Source organism: Suricata suricatta, chromosome X (genome assembly GCF_006229205.1).
Source record: "Suricata suricatta isolate VVHF042 chromosome X, meerkat_22Aug2017_6uvM2_HiC, whole genome shotgun sequence".
NCBI lineage: Eukaryota > Metazoa > Chordata > Mammalia > Carnivora > Herpestidae > Suricata > Suricata suricatta.
This window is the reverse complement of record NC_043717.1, coordinates 40,116,059-40,138,195: the sequence shown is the minus strand read 5'-3', so window position 1 is coordinate 40,138,195 and position 22,137 is coordinate 40,116,059. Positions and strand designations below refer to the sequence as shown.

Here is a 22,137-nt window from a genome sequence, read left to right as displayed (position 1 = left end):
TCATGGTGGGAGGCCTCTGGTATGTGTGCTGGTGACTGAAGCAGGAATGAAGCAGAGTGTGTAGCCCATGAAACAAATTCCCTCATATTTTCATGGGTTATTTTTCTGATAGTGTGAAGTGGATGATCTTGTCACTGGCGAATGAACAGGGGTATGAGGTCTCTGACTTGTTTAGTATTTTAGCTGTTTTTTTTCCAGGTGAGTTCTGTGATCTGTTTCTCAGTGCACCTCCTAGGATGTGAGATCTGTGATGTTCTGTGAATGAACATCCCAGAGTGTTAGTCTCTGAGCTGTTTGTGGGGGTATGTTCCAGGTCATCAGATGTCTGATGTGGTTTTTTAAAATTTTTAATGTTTTTATTTATTTTTGAGAGAGAGAGACAGCATGAATGGAGGAGGAACAGAGAGAGAGGGAGACACAGAATCGGAAGCAGGCTCCAGGCTCCGACCTGTCAGCACAGAGCCCGACGCCGAGCTTGACCTCACGAACTGTGAGATCATGACCTGAACTGAAGTCGTGTGCTCGATCCACTGAGCCATTCAGGCACCCCCAGATGTCTGATGTCTTAAGAGGATATTTGCAAGCATTTCTGATTTGCTTGTTGGTATATATACCATGAAGGGAAATTCTTACCTGTTAAGGTCTACATATCCAGTGTGAGATATCTGAGGTCATCCTGGGTGTATGTTTCAGATGTGAGGCCTCTGATCTGTTAGTAGGTACATGTCCCCCATTGCCACCTCCCTGAAATGATGTTTTCTGGGTGTATTTCTGTGCATGGCAGGACTTTCACCTCTGTGGGAGGATCCCTGTGGGCATGTATCCCAGATCTGAGCTCCCTGATCTCCTTGAAATGGTATGCCCCAAGATTTCAGGTGTCCAAATTTATCTGGATGGATTTACCAGCATGTGAGGGGTGCAACCTGTTTGTTGGTTCATACTGCAGGACTGAAGGTGTCTGGTGTGGTTTTGCTTGTATTTCTCAGATCAGGTCTTTGATCTGATTGTGTGTGTATGTCACATATGTGAACGTGTCATCTCCTTGGGTGCATTGGTAAATGGCATGAGGTCTGATCTGTTTGTGTTCCTATGTCCCAGTTTGTGAGGTCCCTGATCTGTGTGTGTGTGTATGTGTGTGTGTGTGTGTCAGTGTCAGAGAGTGTGGGCTGCTTTTCTGCTCTTTTTGTGTATTTGTCTAAGAGTTAGAGATCTGGTGTGTTTGGGGATCCTGGAATGTGGGGTCCCTGATCTTTGTGTTGGTGTATATCCCAGAATATCAGGTTCCTGTTCTCTCTGGGTGTGTATGTCCCCGAGAGTGGGTTCTCTTCTATCTTTGTAGGTTTAATTCCCAGAGCGTGAGGGCTCTAAGCATTACCTAGTGAAATGTCCCAGAATGTGGCGCTCCCATCTTCTGCACGCATGTCCCAGGGGGAAAAGGTCTCTCCTCTCTTTGAAGGTATGTGTGAAGTCGTCAAGTACATTATGTCGCAGGATGTGAGGTTTCTCTTTGTGCATGTATGTTCTGTTTGGTTAAATGATGGCTTGCCAAATACGTGCCCAGCCCATTCCTGGAACTTATAAATTTTGTCTTAGCTGGAGAAAGGGACTTCGCATGTATGGCTTAAGTAAGCACTGTGAGATGGAGCAGTTTTCCTGCGTTACCCAGGAGGACTGATTCTAATCACAAGGGTCTTTACATAAGGGAGGGAGGGCCTTTGGCGTAACAGAAAACTGAGTGACAATGTGCACTGAGATGGGGCTGTGAGGCGACGGAAGCAGAGTCGCAGAGAACAATGCTATGGCAGGACCAGAGGCCAGAGGGAGAGAGAGAGATTTGAAGCTAAAACAGCGAACCCTCTGATCTCTGTGGGTCTTGCTGTAAGATGGCATGTCTACCATCTGGGTGATTTTCTGGGTGTATTTTTCAGCATGTGGAGTGTCTGACTTGATCGTGAATTTGAGGTCTCTGGTCTGCCTTCTTGTTTTGTATGCTCCAGCACATGAGCTCTCTGAGCTGTGTGTCCGTATGTTGCTGGATTGGAGGTCTGTGACCCATGTGTGGATGCATGTTCAGGCTGTGAAGTCTCTCTAGAATCTTTCGTCTATGGACATCCCAGGACATGAGCCCTTTGATCTGTTTTTTTGGGTGTATTCCCTGATGTGTGAGGACTGATCTGTTTCCAGGTGTGATTGGTAGGTTTTGAGGTATCTGCTCTGTTGGTGTATGTCCAAGGATGTGAAGTCCCCAAGGTGTTTGTGGGTGTATTTCCCAATATATGATTTTTCTGAGCTGTTTGTGGGTGTGTGTTTCAGAATGTGTGTCTCTCTCCACTTTGTGTGTATATTTTGCTGGTGGGGGGGTCTCTGATCTGCTTGTGGCTGTCTTCCCAGGATTTCAGGTCACTGATATGTTTCTTATTTTTTCTTTTTTTAATGTTTATTTATTTGTTCCTGAGAGAGTGAGAGAGAGAGTGCGCATAAGCGGGGGAGGGGCAGAGAGCGAGAGCGAGAGCGAGAGCGAGAGAGAGAGAGAGAGAGAGAGAGAAAGAGAGAGAGAGAATCAGAAGCAGGCTCCAGGCTCTGAGCTGTCAGCACAGAACCTGACGCAGGGCTCAAACCCACAAACTGCAAGATGATGACCTGAGCTGAAGTCAGACACTTAACTGACTGAGCCACCCAGGTGCGCCCCCACTGATAACATTTTTGAGTGTGTCTCAGGATCCGTTACCTGTATTCTCTTGGCAGGTATAGTCCTGGAGATGAGGTCTCATATTTGTTTGTTGTGTGTGTTGCAGGATGCAAGCTGTGTGAATGGTCTGAGTGCATTTTGCAGAACTTTATGTCTGCGAACTGTTTGAGGGTGTGTATCCTAGGATGTGAGGTTTCTGATCTGTTTTTGTGCCTATTTCCTACCATATGAGGTCTGTCAACATTTTGTCACTCTGGGTTCTGGGAGGTGATCTCATATCTCTGATATTTAGGTGTACTGTCAAACACTCGAGGTCTCCAGTCGTTTCTGTGGATGCATTTCCCAGGATATCTTAGTGTGTTTCTTAGAATGTACATCTCTCTGCTCTTTTTCCACTCACGCCCTAGCGGGTAGTATCTGGTCTCTTTGTGGGTACACATCCCCATGGTGTATGCTCCCTAATGTTTTGCGGGCATGTCTTAGGATCTGAAGTCTCTGTTATGACTGTTAAATATATGTCCTAAGACATGAGCTCTCTGACCACTTTTTGGATTTATGTCACCAGATGAGCAAGCAGTCTTTCGTCTAGTTCTGTGTGTATTTTCAACTTGCAAGGTTTATTGCGGGTATCTGTCCGAGGGTGTGAGGTCCCTGAGGGTCCGTGTTGCAGGATGTCAGATTTGTTTGTGGGTGTACATCAAGATAAGAGTTGTCAGATCCCAGGGCACCTGGGTGACTCAGTCAGTTAAGTGTCTGACTTCAGCTAAGGTCATGATCTCACAGTACATGAGTTTGAGCCCCGCATCGGGCTCTGTGCTGATTCTGTGTCTCCCTTTCTCTCCACTCCTCCTCTGCTCATGTTCTGTCTCTCTCTCTCTCTCTCAAAAGTAAAATAAACATTTAAAAAAAAGAGTGCCTGATCCCTTTATGGTTGTATGTCTTAGGAGGTGAGGGTCTGTTCTTCGCATGTGTGTCAACAGCATGTGGTCTCTGATCTATTTGGGGTTCTGTGTCTCAAGTCGTCAGGTTTCGATTTTTCTTTGCCCCAGCATGTAAGGTCTCTGAGGTGTTTTGGGTTTATGTCCCAGGATTTGAATCTCTGGTCTCTATGTGAGTGTAAGTCCCAATATGTAAGGTCCCTGATCGATTCTTTGGTTTATTTCCCAGGACATGAGTGCTCCAAACTGTTTGTAGGTGTATGTCCTGGCATGTGAAGTATCTTCTGATGTTTTTATGTGCGTATGTCACAGGGATTGAGGTCTATGATCTGTTTGTGGGTCCCTGGACATGGCCCTGAAATAGTCATGGGTATCTATCTCTGCTTGTGTAGTTTTGATCTTTCTGTCAGTATGTCACAGGACGTGAGGTCTGTTCTTTTGGGGCGTGTTTTTCCTAGAATTTAAATTCTCTGAGCTGTTTTGTGTGTACATCCAGGGTGTGAGGTCCTTGATCTGTCTAGATGTACGTGTCCCACAATTTAAGGTCTCTGAATGCTTTGATGCTCTGCATCTGAAATATTCTCCGAATTGTATTTTGGGGTCTATACTCTTAAGTCTTGAAAGGATCCAAGGGTTCTGAGCTTTTTCCGGTCTACATTCCAGGGGTGAGTTCACTGAGCCGTTTGGGTGACTATGTCTACACTGTATGATCTCTGAGCTGTCTGACCTCTGGGTTCTAGAGTTATGTGGTCCCTGAGCTCTTTCTGCTTGAGAGTTTCTTAACATGTTTTGGGGGTATTTTCAGGTGTGAAGTCCCCTCCTTTTGGGACGTCCCAGAGTGTGATACATCGGACTCATTAAGGATTTATTCCAGGGTCACAGTCTCTGACCTTTCAACTCAGGAGAGAGGGGTGCCAGTTAGTGAGTTTTCTGCACTCTTTGGAGGTCTTTATTCGGTATGTGAAATCTCTCAACTCTGTGATGGTCTGTGCAGGATGTAGTGTCCCTGAGCTCCTTAGAGATCCTTCCTTTCAGGTATGAGGTGGCTGAGCTGTTTGGGGTCTGTCCTCATATGAGGACTCAGGTGTGTTTGAGTGTCTCGGCACAGGGTGTTCTCCACCCCTGCTCCTGTCTTGAGCCCATGTCCCAGGGAATGAGTTCTCTATGATGTGGATTTGTCCCCGGGTATGATTTTTCAGAGGAGTTTCAGGGTCTGTGTCAAGATTGAGGTCTTTCTACTGATGTCTTTATACTTTCTCAGGCCTCTGAGGTGCTGAACTTCTGTGCCCCAGAGTGTGAGATCTCTGATCTCTGCATCGCTTGGTGTTGGTGTTGAGATCCCTGTTTCCAAGGGTGAGGCTGCTCCTGTTGGGAGAGTCTCAGTCCCAGGGTATTAGGTCTCTGACTTACCAGGGGTCTGTTTCCAGGGTTTGAGGTCTCTTGAGAGGTTTGGGGTTCTGTTACTAATGTGTTTTGCGGGGGGTCTTTGTCCAGGCTGTTGTCTCTGAGCTGGGTGTGGGGGTGGATTCATGTCCTAGAGTGTAACGTTAACTCTGCGCATTTTGGCATTGTATGTCTGACAGGTGAGGTCTCTGGCCTGTTTCTGGGTCTGCTTTCCAGACCGTGAGGTTAATGAACTCTTTGAGGATTTCTGTCCCATAATGGGAGGTGTCGAACTGTGTGGGTACACATCGCCAGGGTGTGCTGTCTCTGAGCTCTTTTTGTGTCTGTCTCCTGGGTTAGAAGTTCTCTGGGTTGTTTGAGAGCCTGTGTCCACAACGTGACATCCCTAAGCTGTTGTGGGTCTGTGTCCCGGTTACTAGGTCTCTCTTCTGGTGGACTTTGAACAGAAGGTGAGGTTTCTATGCTCTTTGGTGATCTGTGTCCATTGAGCGTCAGGTGTCTGAAATCTTTCTGGATAGGAGTACAAAGTGGGAGTTCCACAAGTGGTTTGGGGGTCTGAGTTAAGGGTATGATATTTCTGAATCATTTGGAGGTCTGCCGAGAATGTGAAGATTCTGAGCTGTTCGGGGACATGAACCTAGGATAGGTTTCTAAGCCGTTTGGCGTCTGCATCCAGGATATGTGATCTCAGAGTCATTGGGAGGTCTGTATTACACGGTGCGAAGTCTCTGAGCTATATAGAGGATTTGTATCCATTTTCTGGTCTCTGAGCTTTTCTGGGAACCAGAGTGGAAGGCCTCTGAGCTGTTTGAGGATCTGTCTTTGTTGTATGAAGGCTCTGAGCTGTTTTGGGGAGATCTGTGTCCAGTACGTGACATGACATCTCGGAATAGGAATCTGCATCAAGGGTGTGAGATCTCTGAGCTGGTTTAGGGCCTGTGTTCCAATGTATGGGATCTCAGGGCTCTCTTGTGTTCAGAGTATGAGGTCTAAGTGGTCTGGTGGTCTGAGAAGACGGTGTGTGTGGGGGTGTCTCTGAACTGTCCATCCTTATCCGTTTGGAAGTTCTCTTGAGAAATTGGTGGGTCTTTCTTTATCCCTGGTTGTGAAGATTTGTGGGGGTCTGTAATCAGATTTTTCAGGTCTCTGAGCTCTTGGGATATGTGGGTTACAAAGCATGAGTTCTCTGAGGTTTAGCAGTCTTTGCCTAGGATGTCCTGACTCTGAACCATTTAGGGGTCTGTGTCAGAAGGTGTGGGTTCACGGAGCTGTATATAGATTTGTTTCCCAGGGTTGGAATTGTTTAATGTTTATTTTTGAGAGAGCATGACCAGGGGAGGGGCACAGAGAGAGACATAGACTCTGAAGCAGGCTCTAGGCTCCGAGCTGTCAGCACAGAGCCCTACAAGGAGCTCGGACTCATGAACAACGAGATCATGACCTGAGCTGAAGTTGGACACTTAACCACCTGAGCCATCCAGGTGTCCTAGAGTTGGAATTCTCTTAACAGGGACCTGTTTCTGGACTGTGAGATCTCTGTGCTCCTTGGGGTCTGTGTCTGGGGGCATGAGCCTCTGAATTGTTTGTGGCGCTCTGTTCTAGGAAGAGATCTCTGGGATATGTAGTGCTCTATCTCTATCTTCCAGGGTGTCTCTGAGCAATTTGTGTGTGGGGGGGTCTGTGTCCAAGGTTTCAGAATTATTTAGGGATCTGTGCTCAGAGTATGAGGTCTCAGTGTTTGGCCATCTGTGACCAGTGTGTCACATCTCCACTTTGGGGGCGCTGCCCCAGGATGGGAGGTCTCCAAAACAGTTTGGGAATTAATGATCAGGGTGTGATGTTTCCGAGCAGCTTGGGTAGCAGTATCCCAAGTTGTGAGGTCTGGGAGATGTTTGTGCCTCTCTACCCCAGAAAGCTTGTTCTCTGACGTGTTTGGGGTCTGAATCCTAGTGTGCAAGGTGGCATCCAAGGTCTTGGAGCTCTGTGGGAGTTGGTGCCCTATAGTTCCAGTGCAGACTGGGAGTTACCTGGGGTCTGGGTCTGCAGGGGAGCTGAGCCACTTGGGGATAGATAACCCAGGGTGTGAAGTCTCGGAGATCTTGGGTCAATATCTGGGTATAACAAAGTCTAGCTATTTGGAGGCCTGTGTCCTAGGTGGCCTGCGAGGTCTCAGAGCCATTTAGGATTCTGTCACCTGTGTGCAAGGTCTTCATAATAGTTAAGTATCTCTGTCACACAGCATGTGAGGTCTCTGAACAAACCAAAGTTCACTGGCTCACATTCTTGACTGAGAGGTGATGAAAACAAGTTTAGCGGGAATGTCATCTCTGTTCTCAGTTTTCTACCCTGGCACATACAGGCACCCAATAAATATTTTCAGAAAAAGTTTCCCCGAGCATGCACCAACTTCTCTCTTTGAATGCAAGAGGTAGGCTCTGGGTTCAAAGCCTGGAAAAGCAGGGAGGATCCGGCTCAAATTATATCCTAATTTTGTATTTCCACTGTCTCTTTTTCTCTTAGTCATGTTTGTTTATGGCAAGTGATAACTGTCCATTTAAACAACAGTGGATTTAGTTCACTTTTACAGTGCCATCTTAAAAGTTTTTTTAATGTTTTATTTTTGAGAGAGAGAGGCAGACAGACAGCGTGAGCAGGGGAGGGTCAGAGAGAGACACAGAATCCAAAGACAGGCTCCAGGCTCTGAGCTGTCAGCACAGCGCCCGATGCGGGGCTCAAACCCACGAACCGCGAGATCATGACCTGAGTCGAAGCCGGACATTCAAGCGACTGAGCCACCCAGGCACCCCCAGTGCATTTTAAAATTTAGAAGGCAAGCTTATTTTAGGTCACATGCTACATGGGTGATGGTACAAGTGGTACCATGTGGGGAGCATCACATCAGATGGCTGCAGTCTGAGGAAAATGTTCCCAGGCCCCCCAGCACCCAGCCTCCCATGCCCCCCACCCCCACGTACGCAAGGCCTTCAACCCCCACACCTTGCTTTGTTCAGTCAACGATTTGTTTTATTGAGGCCCACCCCAACCTGGGTAGGGCCAAAGGATATACAAGAGAATCCGATTCGGTCCATGCCTGAAGGTCAGTCTGGGGGGCAGGAAGCACGGACACAGACGGACACACAGACGGAACACAGAACTGGCATCTGGTGGCAGGGCACAGTCTCACATAGGGGCACTCTGAGCACAGGTAGTCAGGGAAGGCTTCCTAGAGAAGGCCTCATGGGGGAAGCAAGGGCGCAAGGCAGCCATCAGAGCCTTTGCCTTCTGTAGGTTTATGGGCAGGTCACTTTTGAGGCCAGCGGACCGAAAGGGAGCGCAGAGGGCTGGGGGCTGGGGTGGGGGCTGGGGCTGGCAGGTGGCAGAGGCTTCCCTCTCACCTCACCGCACGCTAATGGGTACACCATGCCTGCCCCACCCTTCTCAGCCTGTACTGTGCCTTCTGCCACAAGCACCCTTTCCTGGGGTCCACCTCCATAGTTTCCAAGGCTTCCCTGAGACAATCCACATGGATCAGGTACGCTCTGCCCAGTGCCTGGCACCTCATCAACACCCCATCAATGCACATTATTGTCCTAAGTGCTATCTACAGCCTAGCTAGGTCTTCATTCCAGCTCTAAGTAGTCCCAGCGGTCATCATGTCCCAGGTCAGGGTTCCCAGCACCCTCCCTGTTCTCAAGAGCCCTGGGCACCTTTCTATATGCACTCCCAAGGCAGAGTTCAGACCCAGCCCACCTGAAGGGCTGGCAAAGTCTGCACTGCCGCCTTCTCACTGGTCAGAGGACCGTGAGCACCCACTTCTCTTCGAGTGGCATAGGAGCATCCATGTCTCAGCTGTGCAACCCTGAAAAAGACCCTAAGACTCTCGGGTCTGACACGAACCAGTACGGAAACATAAAAAGAAACCAGCCCTGGAGATCCCCTTTCTTTCACTAGCACAGTTTCTGTGGTAGGGGAAATATCTGGGCTGGGAACTCCGGGCTCTGATGTCTGCCTGCCCTGGGGCTGCTTCCCCACACCCTTGAGGCAGTAGGGAGAGGGCCTGCAACAGACCGCGCAAGTTCCAGGCAGAAGCAGGTGCAAAAACAAAACAATTATAACCTGGAGCCAAGCTGGGGCTTACCCCTCAACTTTCCTTTATAGGCCATGATTTTCAACTGCAAACAGTCCTGGCATTCCGAAAATTACTTCTGAAGGTGGGTGGGGGTTTGTAAGTGCAACCCACGGATGGGGCTGGGATGGGCAAAGGCGGCTCCTGGAGTTAGTCCTCACTGCAAGCCCACAGCCCCAAGCATGGGGCAGGTGGGGGCAGGCAGGAGGCCCAGGCAGTCATTCCTCAACAGAAGGGCAGTGGTGGGTAGGTGGGGTGGGAGGCTTTAGGCCCCCCACTGTCAGTCCGGCCTCAGACTTCAAAGGGCTAGAAGAGGTATTTGCGGCAGGATTCTGTCCCACACTTGCATTCAATACGGACCCGCTTCTTGGGGGAGCTGGGCAGCCCGGCCAGGCCAAAGTTGGAGTCCATGCGAGTGCTCTCCATGTCCACGGGGTCCACTGTGGAGTCACAGCCAGGGAGGGCAGGAGGGAGGGGGCTTGTTAGAAGGCCAAGGTGAAGTGTCCCACTGCCCTTTTCACCATAAGACCCAGGAATCTTGGGTGCTGGAAGCACATCTGGGATTTGGGTCAGGTGGGGGTTGTGGGGTTGGTGGTCTGGGCTGAGCACTGGCGGGGGACAGGGTGTTCAAGTGCTGGGAAGATGGCTGGGGGTGGGGGGTTTGGAGAGAAGCAGGGGCCTGTCACGGGGAGGGCCATGTCAGACAGAAGTCAGGAACACTGACCTAGATGTCCAGAGGGGCATCTGAACTCTCCTGTCAAAGATCTCCCCCCACCCATCAAGTGTCTCCAAGGTGGCTAGCTTGTCAAGAAGGGGACTGGCTGGAGTCCCCAAGAGTGTCCAGCTGCTTGGAATGAGCAAGGCCACGGGGCTTAGGAGTGGCTGGAGGGTTGGGTGACTGAGGAAAATTCAGATGAGTCAGGAGGAGCATCTTAACTCTCGAGCCAAACTTCTTCCCCAGGAGTCTTTGGGAGAAAGTCTGTGTGAGTGTCTCAGGGTTGGGGTCCAGGGGTTGGGAATGAGGGGACCCCCATGAGATAGGCAGAGGTCCAGGAATCCAGATGGGAGACTGGGAGTCAGGAAGAGCATCTTAAAGCTCCCTGGGGAGGGGTCCTCGTGTCCTATGTCACTATATGCCCCTGCCCCCAGTCCCTTGCCACCCCCACCTTGCATGTTGTAATCAAAGGTGAGCTCCTCGCCTGCCCGGATGGTTCTTGTGGCAAAGAAAGCGATGCGGGGCAGTCGCTCATCAAGGTTGTCTATGAAGACGTTGTACACTTGGAGGTTGGGGTCACACTAGGCGAAAAAGAACAGCGGGAGGGTGAGGAGGGGCCCCAGCCTGCTCCTCCCAACCCCCGCCCGCCTGCAGGGTACCCACACTGTGGTTGACAAAGTGGGAGATGTTGCCATAGTAAGCGGCATCCACGGTGTACACATCCTCCACGTAGTCCAGGTCGAAGAGGTAGGTGGCGCCCTGGCGGTCGTAGATCTGGCCCCGCCGCTCCGCCTCCTCTGAGGTAATGATCTAGGGAAAGGGCCATGGGGAGGGGATAATGGCCTAGGTGCTCAGGAAAACCTGCACAGCTCCTGACCCGCAGCCTGGCCCCCCTCACTGGGCCAGGAGAACAAGTGAGCAGAGCTGTGGCTGGCTCAGCAGGGGTAGCAGGTGTGGGCACATGGGGGGCTGCGATGCAGAGCGTCTGTCAGCCCCCTGCAAAAGGAGCTGGCCTCAGCTGCCCAACACCCATCCCTCCTCAGGCCTCTGGATGGCATGGTATCTCTTAATGGTGGACAGAGGCTGACCACAAGATCCAGGAGTGAGAGAAAAAGAGAGACCCATAGTGAGACAGACAGCCCGAGGTGCTGTGAGACCCAGCACAAGAGAAGGTGCCGGAGCTGGGCTGCGAACTAGGCAGAGGAGGACAAAGCGGCCTGGACCAGTGGGAAAGGGGGATGGAATGAATAGGAAGGAGACTCAGACAAGAGAGCTCAAGGCAGAGACTTAAAGACAATCTTAATACAAAAGACCCTGGTCCAGAGAGAAGATCAGGACCCCTGCTGAGAGTCTAAGAGAGCAAGAAAAGAAGCGGAGGCCAGAATCTCAGACAGAAGATGTAAGAAAGGAGGCAAAAGCACTGGAAAGAGCCGCTCCCGCAGCCCTGATGCTGCCCAGTGCCAGCAGCCAGGATCTAAGACAGCAGTGGGCATTTCCTCCTCCCCAGATGGGTCACTGGATGTCTTGGAAAGCCCCCACCTCTCCTCCCCTCATGTTCCTATCTCCACCCCACCCCTCCAGCCAACCACAGCTTTGCCTTCTGGTAATTCCCAGGCATAGCCAACCATGCCCAACTCTGGGTGAAGGTCTCGACACTGGGTGAGGGTCTTGTGGAACCCAAGACTGCCTTCTCCTCAGCTTAGGGTGCCTCCAGACCAGAGCAGATCTCGTTCTCCACCCCAGGCTTCTGGCTACCTCTGTGCACCCCTCAGAGACAAGTGCCCAGGCAGCACAAAGCAGAAACGCCCGGAGTGCTCTTTATTTTTACTAGCTAGCCCAGTGACCTATCTTCAGTCCTGCGGTGGTCCTAGAGGCAACTCTAACACTCTCTTCCCCGCCACACCTCTTCTTACCCTCTCCCTTCATCTGAGACCCACTAGCCACCACCACTCCTTGCCACTTGCCACAAACCCAAACCTGCCCTGGGTTCCTCCCTTGCTCACCCTCAGCCAGCCAGGACCATGCCCTTCCTACTTCCAGTCCTCACCACCCTCTACTTTGCCAGCCAGGACGGCTGCACTGGTGTCTGGTCCCCTCCCTGCCTCATACACCAGCACTTCCAACCTCTGCTCTGGTCCAATTCCTAATCAACACCTGGAAAAGACCAGGTAGTCTAACCCTCAGGGCACACTGCTCACTGCCCTGCACTTCAGCTCCATTCTGAGGAACCTGGTTCCCAATTTGTGCTAGTTTGTTCACTCAGTCATTCAGTGCATTTTTATGAGGCCTACCCTGTGCCTGGTCCCAGTGCTCAGGGGCCAGTATCTGCAGGGGGACAGAGAGACCAGGCCGCACCCCTGTTGGGAGTCACAGTTGGGTCAGGGAGACACAGGAACCAGGCTTGGTCCTGGCCCTCAGGAGTCACAGTCTGGTAAAAGAGGTGGACTCAGATACCTGCAGTGCAAAATGCTGATCAGAAAACACAGCACTTAGGGGTGCCTGGGTGGCTCAGTTGGTTGAGTGGCCAACTTCGGCTTAGGTCATGATCTCACAGTTTGTGGGTTCGAGCCCTGCGCCAGGCTCTGTGCTGACCATTTGCTCAGAGCCTAGAGCCTGCTTCTGATACTGTGTCTCTGTCTCTCTCTGACCCTCCCCCGCTCATGCTCTGTGTGTGTGTCTCTCTCAAAAATAAACAAACATTAAAAAAAAAAAAAAGAAAACACAGCACTTAGGGTTCCCAGAGCAGTAAAAGAGCCATACACCATCTAAAGCAAACTACAGGTCAGAAAAGGGCTTTGACACCAGGTTGAAGAGCGGGGACTCTCTCCTGAGGGATGCAGCAGGAGCCACAGAAGTGTTCTGAGGAGGAGTTCGTCAAGGTCAGTCTCCCTCCACCTCCTGAGAACACACACTCTTTCCTTGTGGAGTCGGCACAACAGATGTGACTTCTCTGCTGCACTCTTCCTGAACCTCCTGATCCCTAGTCGCTGTGAGGAAGCTGCCGCCTCTCTGAAGCTCTCGGAAGCCCCAGGACCAAAGGGCAGCCTCTGCTGGCTCACAAGCATGCTGGGTGGTGTCTGAGCCAGCTTTTTCCTTTCCACATCCTCCCCGGTCTCCATCTTCCCGCCTGTTCTGCCTCTACCTGCTCCCCGAGTCTCACCAAGAGTGAGTCACTGGGTGAGCCCTCCAGGGCACAAACGGCTCCTTCTCAGTCTTCTTTCCTTCTAATCCCACTCTGTAAGGTCGAGTGTGCCCTGAAAATTGGGAAACCGAGAGGGCCGTGTACCTGCTCCCTAGCATTCTGCTCTCCAGAATGACTGAGGAAGACAGATGGACTATAAGCTAGCAGTCTGGAAATGGTGTTGACAGTGAACAGGAACCAGAAGACTTAGAGTTTGGTCACTGCTCTGCCCCCATCTGGATAGAGGATCTGAATGTTCTCTCCTTCTGCCTGTTTCCTTAGCCAAGACAAACAAAAACAAAAAAACAAAAACACAACAAAAAAAAACAAACCCACAACCCTCCACGTCTGGCAGCACACCAACTTTAGACACTTGGGGCCTTTTTTTATTAGCTTGGTGACTCTGAGCACATTACTATACCTCTCTGGGCCTCAGTTCTCATCTGTAGAATGGGGGTGACAATGACAAGGACAATAATCCCAACCTGACTGGAGCTGCTATTGTAAAGATCCAATGCAATCAGGGTCGTGAAAGAGGTTTCTGTTTTTGCTTTAGTTAGGACACGGAGCAATGTTAGGAATGGTGGAGTACCGATTTTGTCTGAATCTAACACACTCCCTTATGTGCCCTTTCCCAAGAAAGGGAAAACAGCTAATTAAATGATGCACCATCATTTAATTAAAGTAACTAAGTGAGACTCATCTTCATTTAAGCGTCGTTAAAATATGAAGAAAACACAGGTTTCAGAATGTGTAAAATGGGCTGTTGTTCTCTTCTGGGCGAGGGCTAGGATGCAGAAGGATGCAAAAGCGAGGGTGGGCAGCTCACATGGAGGAATAGTTGGTGCGGAGATGGGAGAGGAAATGTCCTGTCCAGATCACAGAAGGATAGCATGCAAACAGGTATGGGGTGCATGCCCTCAGTTACAGGACACCAGGCAGGGTCTGGGACAGCACCATGGAACTGAGTAAATTAATAATTTCTACAATGAAATTTATGAATATTTACCCCAAGTGGGATAAATAGACTACAAATGGGCCCCTATCAGGTCTGTTTGAATTTTTATAGCCAGATGGGCTATAAAAAAAACTTTGGGTTTCCTGAGCATTTGGGATTTTATGGATTTTGGACTGTACTGGCTAACATTTATTGAAAAATTTACTATTCAAGGGCTTATTACAAGTGCTGCACACATCATAACTCATTTCAATCTTGTAACAAGTGAATGATGTGGGTGCTACTACCACTCCCATTCTACAGACTGGGAAACTGAGACACAAAGAGGGTAAGTGATTGCCAGTGAGTGGTGGAGCTAGGCTCCAGCCTCAGTCAGGCTCTAGAGCCCCTCCCCAACCATGCGGCTGTGCTGCCTCCTCACAGGGGACGCACAAAGAGGAGTTTGGCTCTGGCAGTGTTTGGGGCCCTATGGTGCCATCAGGAGGCCCTACAGGTCTGACAGTGTCAGAAGCAGGCCTGAAAGTCACAGAATGTGGCAGAAAAGAGACCACAAAATAGCTTGAGGAGAGTGTGTGTAGAGTGGGGACTGGGGTGGGACGCCCCAGAAGCCCCAATGTTTACAGCACGGAACAGTAAAGACATGAAGGAAGAGCAGCCACAGCAGCTTCCTGACCAGGGGACTATGGGGTGCCTGGGGGCTGTGGACTGTCCCTTCTCTTCACTTGTCGGGATCTTCTGTTATAAAGAGCTTTCCCTCTAGACTGTCAGTACAGCGAGGCTGGAGACACTCCCTTCCGTGGGGCTAGATACCTCCTCCTCCCGACCATCAGGGGCTCCAGAGTATGCACACATCTTCCTTCAGACTGATGCCGTCCCTCTAGGCTGGTAACATCTCCTCCACACTGTTGGCATCCCCCCGCCCCCACCCCGAGGTCTGGACACCTCCTCCGGAGTGTCAGGACGCTGAGGATGTGGACACTTCTTTCCAGGCTGTCAGAATTCTCTTAGTACTGTAGACCTGACCTCCTTCAGACTGTCCCAATCCCTCTGGGACGAGAACACTTCTTTTTCCCAACTGTTGGGATTGTTTGGATGTGGACACTTACTAAGTTGGACCACCAGGGTCCGCTGGAAAGTGGAGAGCTTGCTCTCTTCCTCCAGGTCACTCTGGGACATAGACCTCTCTTCCTGCAAATTGTCAGGACCCCTACCTCAGACTGTCAGGAACTCTCTAGGGTGTGGTCGCCTCCTCCTTCCCCCAGACTGTCAGGTCCTTTGATGTGTGGACATTTCTTCCACCAGACCATCAGGATTATCCGGGTGTAGACTTCCTGTCTAGACTGCCAGGGTCCTCTCTGCAGTGTGGACTGCTCTGCCTCTAGGTCATCTCTGCTCCCTGGGGCTATGACCCTCTATAGTTCATCACTGGGAGCCTTTCCCCTCCACCAGTGTCATTACTATAGCATGGATGCCCTGAGGTGTACCTTAGGCCAATTTCTGTCACTTCCCAACCATATCACACCAAGAGATCTATGGAAACATGAAGATATTTGGGGGTGTCACCATGACAGCACACCCATGGATTTAAATGGTCAAAATCCAGGGATGTTAAATGTTCCCCAATGCAGGAGATGATCCTACATAAAATGAATGGCTTTACTCCCAAATTCCTACCACATTCCAATTTAGAACAGGACACCTGCTGTTACAGGCCATTGCTAGTTACTCAAACTCATTTTGTTTTCCACCTATGCACGCAGCTAAATACTTCCCAGCCTCCCTTGCACCGAGGTTGAGGCCAGTGACTCAGTTCCAGGCAGTAGGTGTGGGCAGAACTGATGGGCACTGTTTCCCAGCCTGGACCATTAGCAACCTCCCGTTCTGCCCTTTCAGCCCACTTGCCAGCAATGCTGAGTGAGGATCAAGGGTGGCTCCAAGGCTTGAAGGCACAGCAAAAACATAAGACGGAAGAGCCTGGGTGGCCACACCACTGTATACAATGATACTGCCAAATACCCATGCTGGACTGTTAGTGGAGCAAACAGACTTCTAGTGTGTGAAACCACTTAAGATTTGGGGGTGGTTTGGTATACTGGCTGGCCTGCCTAATACAGCTGACCCTTGAACAACACAGGTTTGAACCCCATGGTTTCACTTACGTGCAGATTCTGACCAATACACTGGAGTACTGTGAATGTTACTTCATCCATTCTAAGAATACAGTATATATGCTGTAATCTATAAAACACCTATTACAGTATATAATACATTATAACTTGTAAAATATGTATTAGTTAAAGGTTTATGGTATAGGTGAGGTCAACAGTAGGCTGGCTATTAGTGAAGTTTCTGGGGAGTCAAAAGTCACTTGTAATTTGATGACATGTGCTGGGTGCTCCTAACCACCTCCTCACCCCCCTCCCCTGTGTTGTTCCAGGGTCAACAGTATACCCAGGTTTTCCCCAGTGTCCTGCAAGTCTGGAGGAAGAGGCAGCCAACGGAAGGTACGTCTACGTCCTGCTCCAGAGTGATCGTGTTCCTTTGGCCAGATTAGTAAAAGGTGCTCCTCCCAGTCAGACACTGCTTGGCGGTAAGCTGGATCCTTGTGAAATAAGAAACAGTGCCTTTTCAGATGACACAACCCTGTGCTGACCACAAGGCCTGTTAAAAGGAACGCTGCCTGGATTTCAGGTCCCACTTTCCTCGTTGCTAGGTACTGTTAGGAGATTAAACCCAGTCCGGAAGTACTTCAATGTGCTTTCGATTACCAGCTTGAAATAGGCCCCCCTACCAGCATGTCCCTATCACACGTTAAACACTCCCACCTTTCCCTGGACAGGAAAAGCAGGGAAGTCGCAGGCACACAGTAAGGCGAGCTGGGTGCACATAATGGGACCACATTGTGGGAAGAGCTGCGTGCATGCACACGCACGCACACACACACACCCCCCGCACCACGCCGGGTCCCATCTCCCTACCTCTCCCACGTACTCCATGACAAAGCTGTTCTTGCGGATCTTCTCCAGTGTGCGGACGCCCCAGCCACGCCCATCATCCGTGCGGAAGATGCAGAGGTCATAGCGGATGCCCTTCTGTACCACGCGGTTGGGGCAGTCATAGCCGCAGCGGCAGCGGGAGTTGCACTCGTAGATGGGCAGCCCGGCGCGCAGCCGCACCTGACCCTGATCATTGTAGGCAAACTTGTGCAGTGATGCCCCAGGGCAGCAGCCTCCAACGGGTGCCCACAGACAGTCCTGGCACTCACAGCCCACCGCCACCTGGTTAAGGGTGATGCCCTCACCCACACGGTACTCGTTGATGTACACAAAGGCCCGCGGGGGGCCGTCCAGGTCCACCTCGTTCTCCACGGTGATGCGTCCCAAATGGCTGCGTTTGGCATTGAGCTCCTGCTCCCAGCGCCGGAGTGCCCGCCTCTGCTTGGCCTTCTGTACCAGGTAGTTGGCCAAGCTTGGGTCCAGATGCCGGGGTGGCTTTGACCGGTGGTGCCGCCGGAGCAGCTCCCTTTCTAAGTCCTTGTGGAACTGCTTGAGAATGCGCACACACTTGAGATTCTGCCGTGGCTCCCAGGTGTTCTCTGAGTCTGGGTATCCACGCCATTTTACCAGATAATACTCTTGTTCCTGTTGGGGGACCAGGGGATGGGGGGCACCATAAGTGGCAAAACCCTTGGACCAGCCCTCCTGGGACTTCCATCCCAAAGCTGAAGGAGAAGCACCCAAACCATCTCCTTGCTTCTTCTGGAATGACTCCATGCAGTAGTTAAAAAGCATGGGCTCTAGGGGCTCCTGGGTGGCTCAGTTGAGCAGCTGACTCTTGATTTTGGCTCCGGTCATAATCCCAGGGTCATGAGACTGACCCTTCTGTCAGGCTCTGCCATGAGCATTCTCTCTCTCTCTCTCTCTCTCTCTCACTCACGCTGGCCCCCCCCACCCTGGTCTTTCTTATTAAAAAAAAAAACACATGGGCTCTAGACTGAGGATCCCTAAGCTCAAATCCCATGCTCTCCCTTATTATTGCTTAAATTCCAAGTTTTAATTGAATCGGCTCCCTCCCTCTAGCTGTTCAGGCCCCAACTCTTGAGAGTCATGGCTGACTTCTTCTTCTCACTCTGCACATCCACCCTCGGCAAACCCTGTCAGCCTCACCTTCACTACATCCAGAATCTGACCGCCTCAAACCACCGTCACTGCCACCACCATCCTCACTTGCCTGGACTGCTGTAGTATCCCCCTTACTGGTCCCCCCCCAGTCCACCCTGGCCCCTACCTGGTCCATTCCCCACTCAGCAGCCAGAGAGGTCTTTTCTTGTAGAAAGGCAGCTATACAATAGAGTTTAACTACACAGATTCTATAATCAAACCCTCTGGGTACAAATCCTGAATCTGCCGCTCCCTGGTGGTGTGACCTTAAGCAAGTTACTTAACTGTGCTGGGCTTCAGTTTCCTCATCTATAAGAAAAAAGCTAACATCTTTACATCATTCAATATATAGCAGGTACTGTTCTAACCAATTGAAATCCTCACAACTCTGTAGGAGCTAAACACTGCTAGTGATCATCTCCACTTTACAGATAAGGAAAATGAACCACGGAGAATCTGGGTAAGTATCCCAGGGTTATGGGGCCAAAATCTGAACCCAAGCATGCTGGCTCCAGTCTGTTCTCTTTACCCTGCGATTACCTCCTCTGGCACTGGTAACAGTTTCCATTTCACATTGTTGTTGGAAGGATTAAAATTGTTTCTCAGAGGAGGTGCCCAGGACACTGAGTGCACTCAATAACCACTAGCTAGCATCATCTCTAGCCCTGGGCTCAGCATCTCAATCTTTGCATTGATCTGTATTCCTATGTTGGTGGGAAGACAGACTTATTTATTTGGAGATTCATTCTGCTTCCTGCCCCTCTGATGGAGCCACTGAGTTTCCTCACCTATAAAACAAGGATGGTAACAAGGCCTACTAATCCTAATTTTGTAAGATCAGAGAAGAAAACTCTCTTTGGAAACAGATGCAGGCAGTGGGGGGCAAGGGGGCAGTAAGCCAGCTTCCTTGACACATCCCTGCCCTTGCCACGGTCACCCCAGACTCACGCGGATCTTTTTGTAATCACACAGGTACTCGACTTCAAAGTCATAAAGATTCCTCTTGGAGATCCCGAGGGCAGGGCAGGAGAGCTTGGCCAGGCGACATAGGTCCTGTAGCTGATTCCAAGAAGACTTGCAACACACACTGCAGCCTAGAACAAGGAGACCGGAAAGAACTTACTAGGCACCCTGGTGAAGCCAGTGGTCAAAGGGAACCCCAAATCCTCTCCGGGACTTCTGAGTCAGTGAGATTTCATCCACAAGCCTTCCCGATGCTAAGACTCTTCTACCCCGAAAATGTGCCACTTCCTTCAAACCCCAGTGCTCATTCCAAAGCTACCCCTAGTGCAGCAGACCTCAAAGTGGGATCTGCTGCAGGGATTGTCCTAAAGGAATCTATTCCCAGAGCTTCCACACTATTCCTAAAATTGCTTCCAACCCTGCCAAGGGTTCAGGAACTAATCATCCCTCCCTACTTAGCAAAATAAAGAGAACTCTCCCTCAGTAGGGTGCATTGCCCCAAGGGAACAAGTAGGGATGGGATTACAACATCTAGGCACCAAACAAACGCTTAACTGGAAAGACTAGTCCAGGATCCCTTATCTGAAACTCCTGGGGCTAGAGGTGTTTAGGAATTTAAATTTCCTTGGATTTTTACAAGTGTAGTTTTAGGTATGCCCCAAATGTTACCTAACACCTTCAGTGTGGTCAGGGGCATCAAGCCACAATCGAACAGAGTAATAGTTCTGCAGCAAAAATCAGAATTTTCACATTAAATAGGAGAAATAAAGAGGCAAGACAGTCCCACTTTACAAGCCAGTTTTGCCACCAAATGGTGCGAAACTCGAGTTTTCAGGGCTTTTTAGATTTCAGAAATATGAATATGAGATTGTGGAGTGGTATCAGATTTCAGAAAGCTTCCTTGAATGATTAGTCTGGGTGCCTTAAACCTGTAAGGTACATTTTTTCCACACTGCATTTTGACTTTGTCTCATCTACATTTCTGTGAAGGGTAAAGCTCACCCAAAGGAGTATGCTCTGAATTCAGGAAGCAGCAGAACAATACAGGTTATTGCCAATTCTTCTAACTATACCTGGAATGTTTCTGGGGCTACCAGAAATTTTCAAGACATGGATTTAAAAAAAGAAACTTCTGGTTCAAAGCACAATGCGCTTTAGAAGCCATTTTATCAAATCATTTCACAGAACATTCATTCCAAATGCAGTCAGTCCTCATCCTATTTTTAATATCCTCTACCTCCCATTACAAAAGCCAAACATTTTAAGTCATAATGAGATACTATAGACGTCAACGTGAAGACGTACAAGAGCTCTGCGAAATTATTTCGTGTGCACAACCCCCTCCCCCTCCACTTAGGCAGGCCTAGTGGAGACTCAAGCCTGCGCCCACGCTTTCCTCTCCCTATGATGCCTCTCCGTCTCAACCCCCTTAACTTGCATTTGAAACCCCACTGAAGCGGTCACAACTAACATCTCCAGCTGCTGGCTCCGCACTGACCACAGGTGGATTCCTACCCTTCAGACGTCCACCTCACACTGTGGACCCCATCCTCCCCGCAGCTCTCCTCACCCAGAGGAGCCCACCCTCTCCAACATACTGGAAAAGTCACCCCACTTCCCCTGCACACGAGGGAGTCCAGCTCTTCTATTAGAGAAGCCCCCTTCCCCTCTTCCTGGGGGAGTCTTCGCTACAGCAAACCCTTCCCCCATCACGCTGAAAGAAGATACCCTCCCCCTCAAGAGTCTCCTGTCCCCTCACTCTGAAAAGGAGGTCCGTCCCCTTCCCTTCCCTCCCCTTCCGGCGTCTCGCGTGGACACCAACCGGGTAACGGTCACCGGCGGCCAATTTTCCCGCGCGCGGGCGCGGCCTCCTCAACTAGCCCCCGCGCGTGCGCGCGCCGACTAGTCGCGACTAGAGGCGCGCGCCCCTCTCCCAGGTCCCCACTTAGTCCCGCGCCGGCCGCGTTCCGAGGCACGCGCCCCCTCCCCTCAGCCCCGCCCAGCCCCGCGCGCCAGGCCCGGGCTCCCTGAGCCCCATCCTTTCCGCGCCAGGCTTCCGGCTCCCGGCTCCATGGCCTCGGATGCTGGAGCCCCGAGCTCGCGACGCCACCCCTCCAGCCCACCCGGCCCGGCCAGCAGGCCCGCGCCGCTGCCGCCACTGCTTCACCTTTTAAATTTTCCGCCATCTTTCCCCACGGCTAACGACATTCGGGCCTAACCGGCCTCGCGAGAAGAGAGCTCGCGCGGGCGTGGCCGAGGACGTGCCGCCTATTGGCCGCGCGGCGCCGCGAGCAGCGCCCGAGCGGACCAACCGGCGAGCCGTGACCAGACCCCTCCCCGCCACCCTGCTCCGTCCGGGAGGCGGGTGCTCGCCAGCGCTTTCCCAGCGTGCGTCTGGGCGGTGGCAGCGGCCGCGGCAACTGATATTGCCAGGAGCCCTGCCCGTACGCAGCTCTGTCTATTATGCTGTCAGCCAATCACGTCAGCTAGCCGTAAGGGGGGATTGTTCCTTCAGACCCCCCAGTTATTACTGTCAGCCAGTCGTCACCACATTTTAACTCCAAGCAGGCTGTGACTCCCAAGACGGACTGTCACCACGGACAGTCAATCCCCAGACTCAAATCGGACAATGGGTCCATCACGGCAGAAAACTGTTTAGACTCCGCCCCCCCTTTACGTTCTCTGCCTGTCAGTCGAAAACAACAGCATCCATCCCTTCCTCCAGGCAGACGCACGGCGCTAGTAACTACAGTGTAAGCCAACCTGTCATTCCCTCTGTCCGTTTTTCATACAGTCAAGCAGCCGCTCCCCATCTACTCTTGCTCTAGAGGCAGCTCTGAAACCCCCTGGGGAAACCATCTCAGAGTCACCTGCCATGCCCTCAGGCAGGTTGTGATTGTTACAGGACAGGCTGTCATTGTTGGCATCTCTTGTCGCCCTCTCAAGCAGTCACGCTATCCAATGCCAGCTGTTCACTGTTTAATTCCGTTGGGTTACTCCTCA

General features: G+C 51.0%; 1 protein-coding gene across 1 annotated transcript; it reads right to left on the bottom strand.

Moving 5' to 3' along the window:
- Positions 1-8,037: 8,037 nt before the first annotated feature.
- Positions 8,038-21,529, bottom strand: SUV39H1 (suppressor of variegation 3-9 homolog 1). Its single transcript, XM_029929899.1, has 6 exons — positions 21,302-21,529; positions 19,120-19,265; positions 16,990-17,652; positions 10,536-10,682; positions 10,324-10,453; positions 8,038-9,597 (listed from the first exon to the last, which is right to left on the bottom strand). Exons 1-6 carry the CDS (start codon positions 21,318-21,320, stop codon positions 9,464-9,466), a joined length of 1,239 nt encoding a protein of 412 aa, XP_029785759.1. The 5' UTR covers positions 21,321-21,529; the 3' UTR covers positions 8,038-9,463.
- Positions 21,530-22,137: the final 608 nt, after the last annotated feature.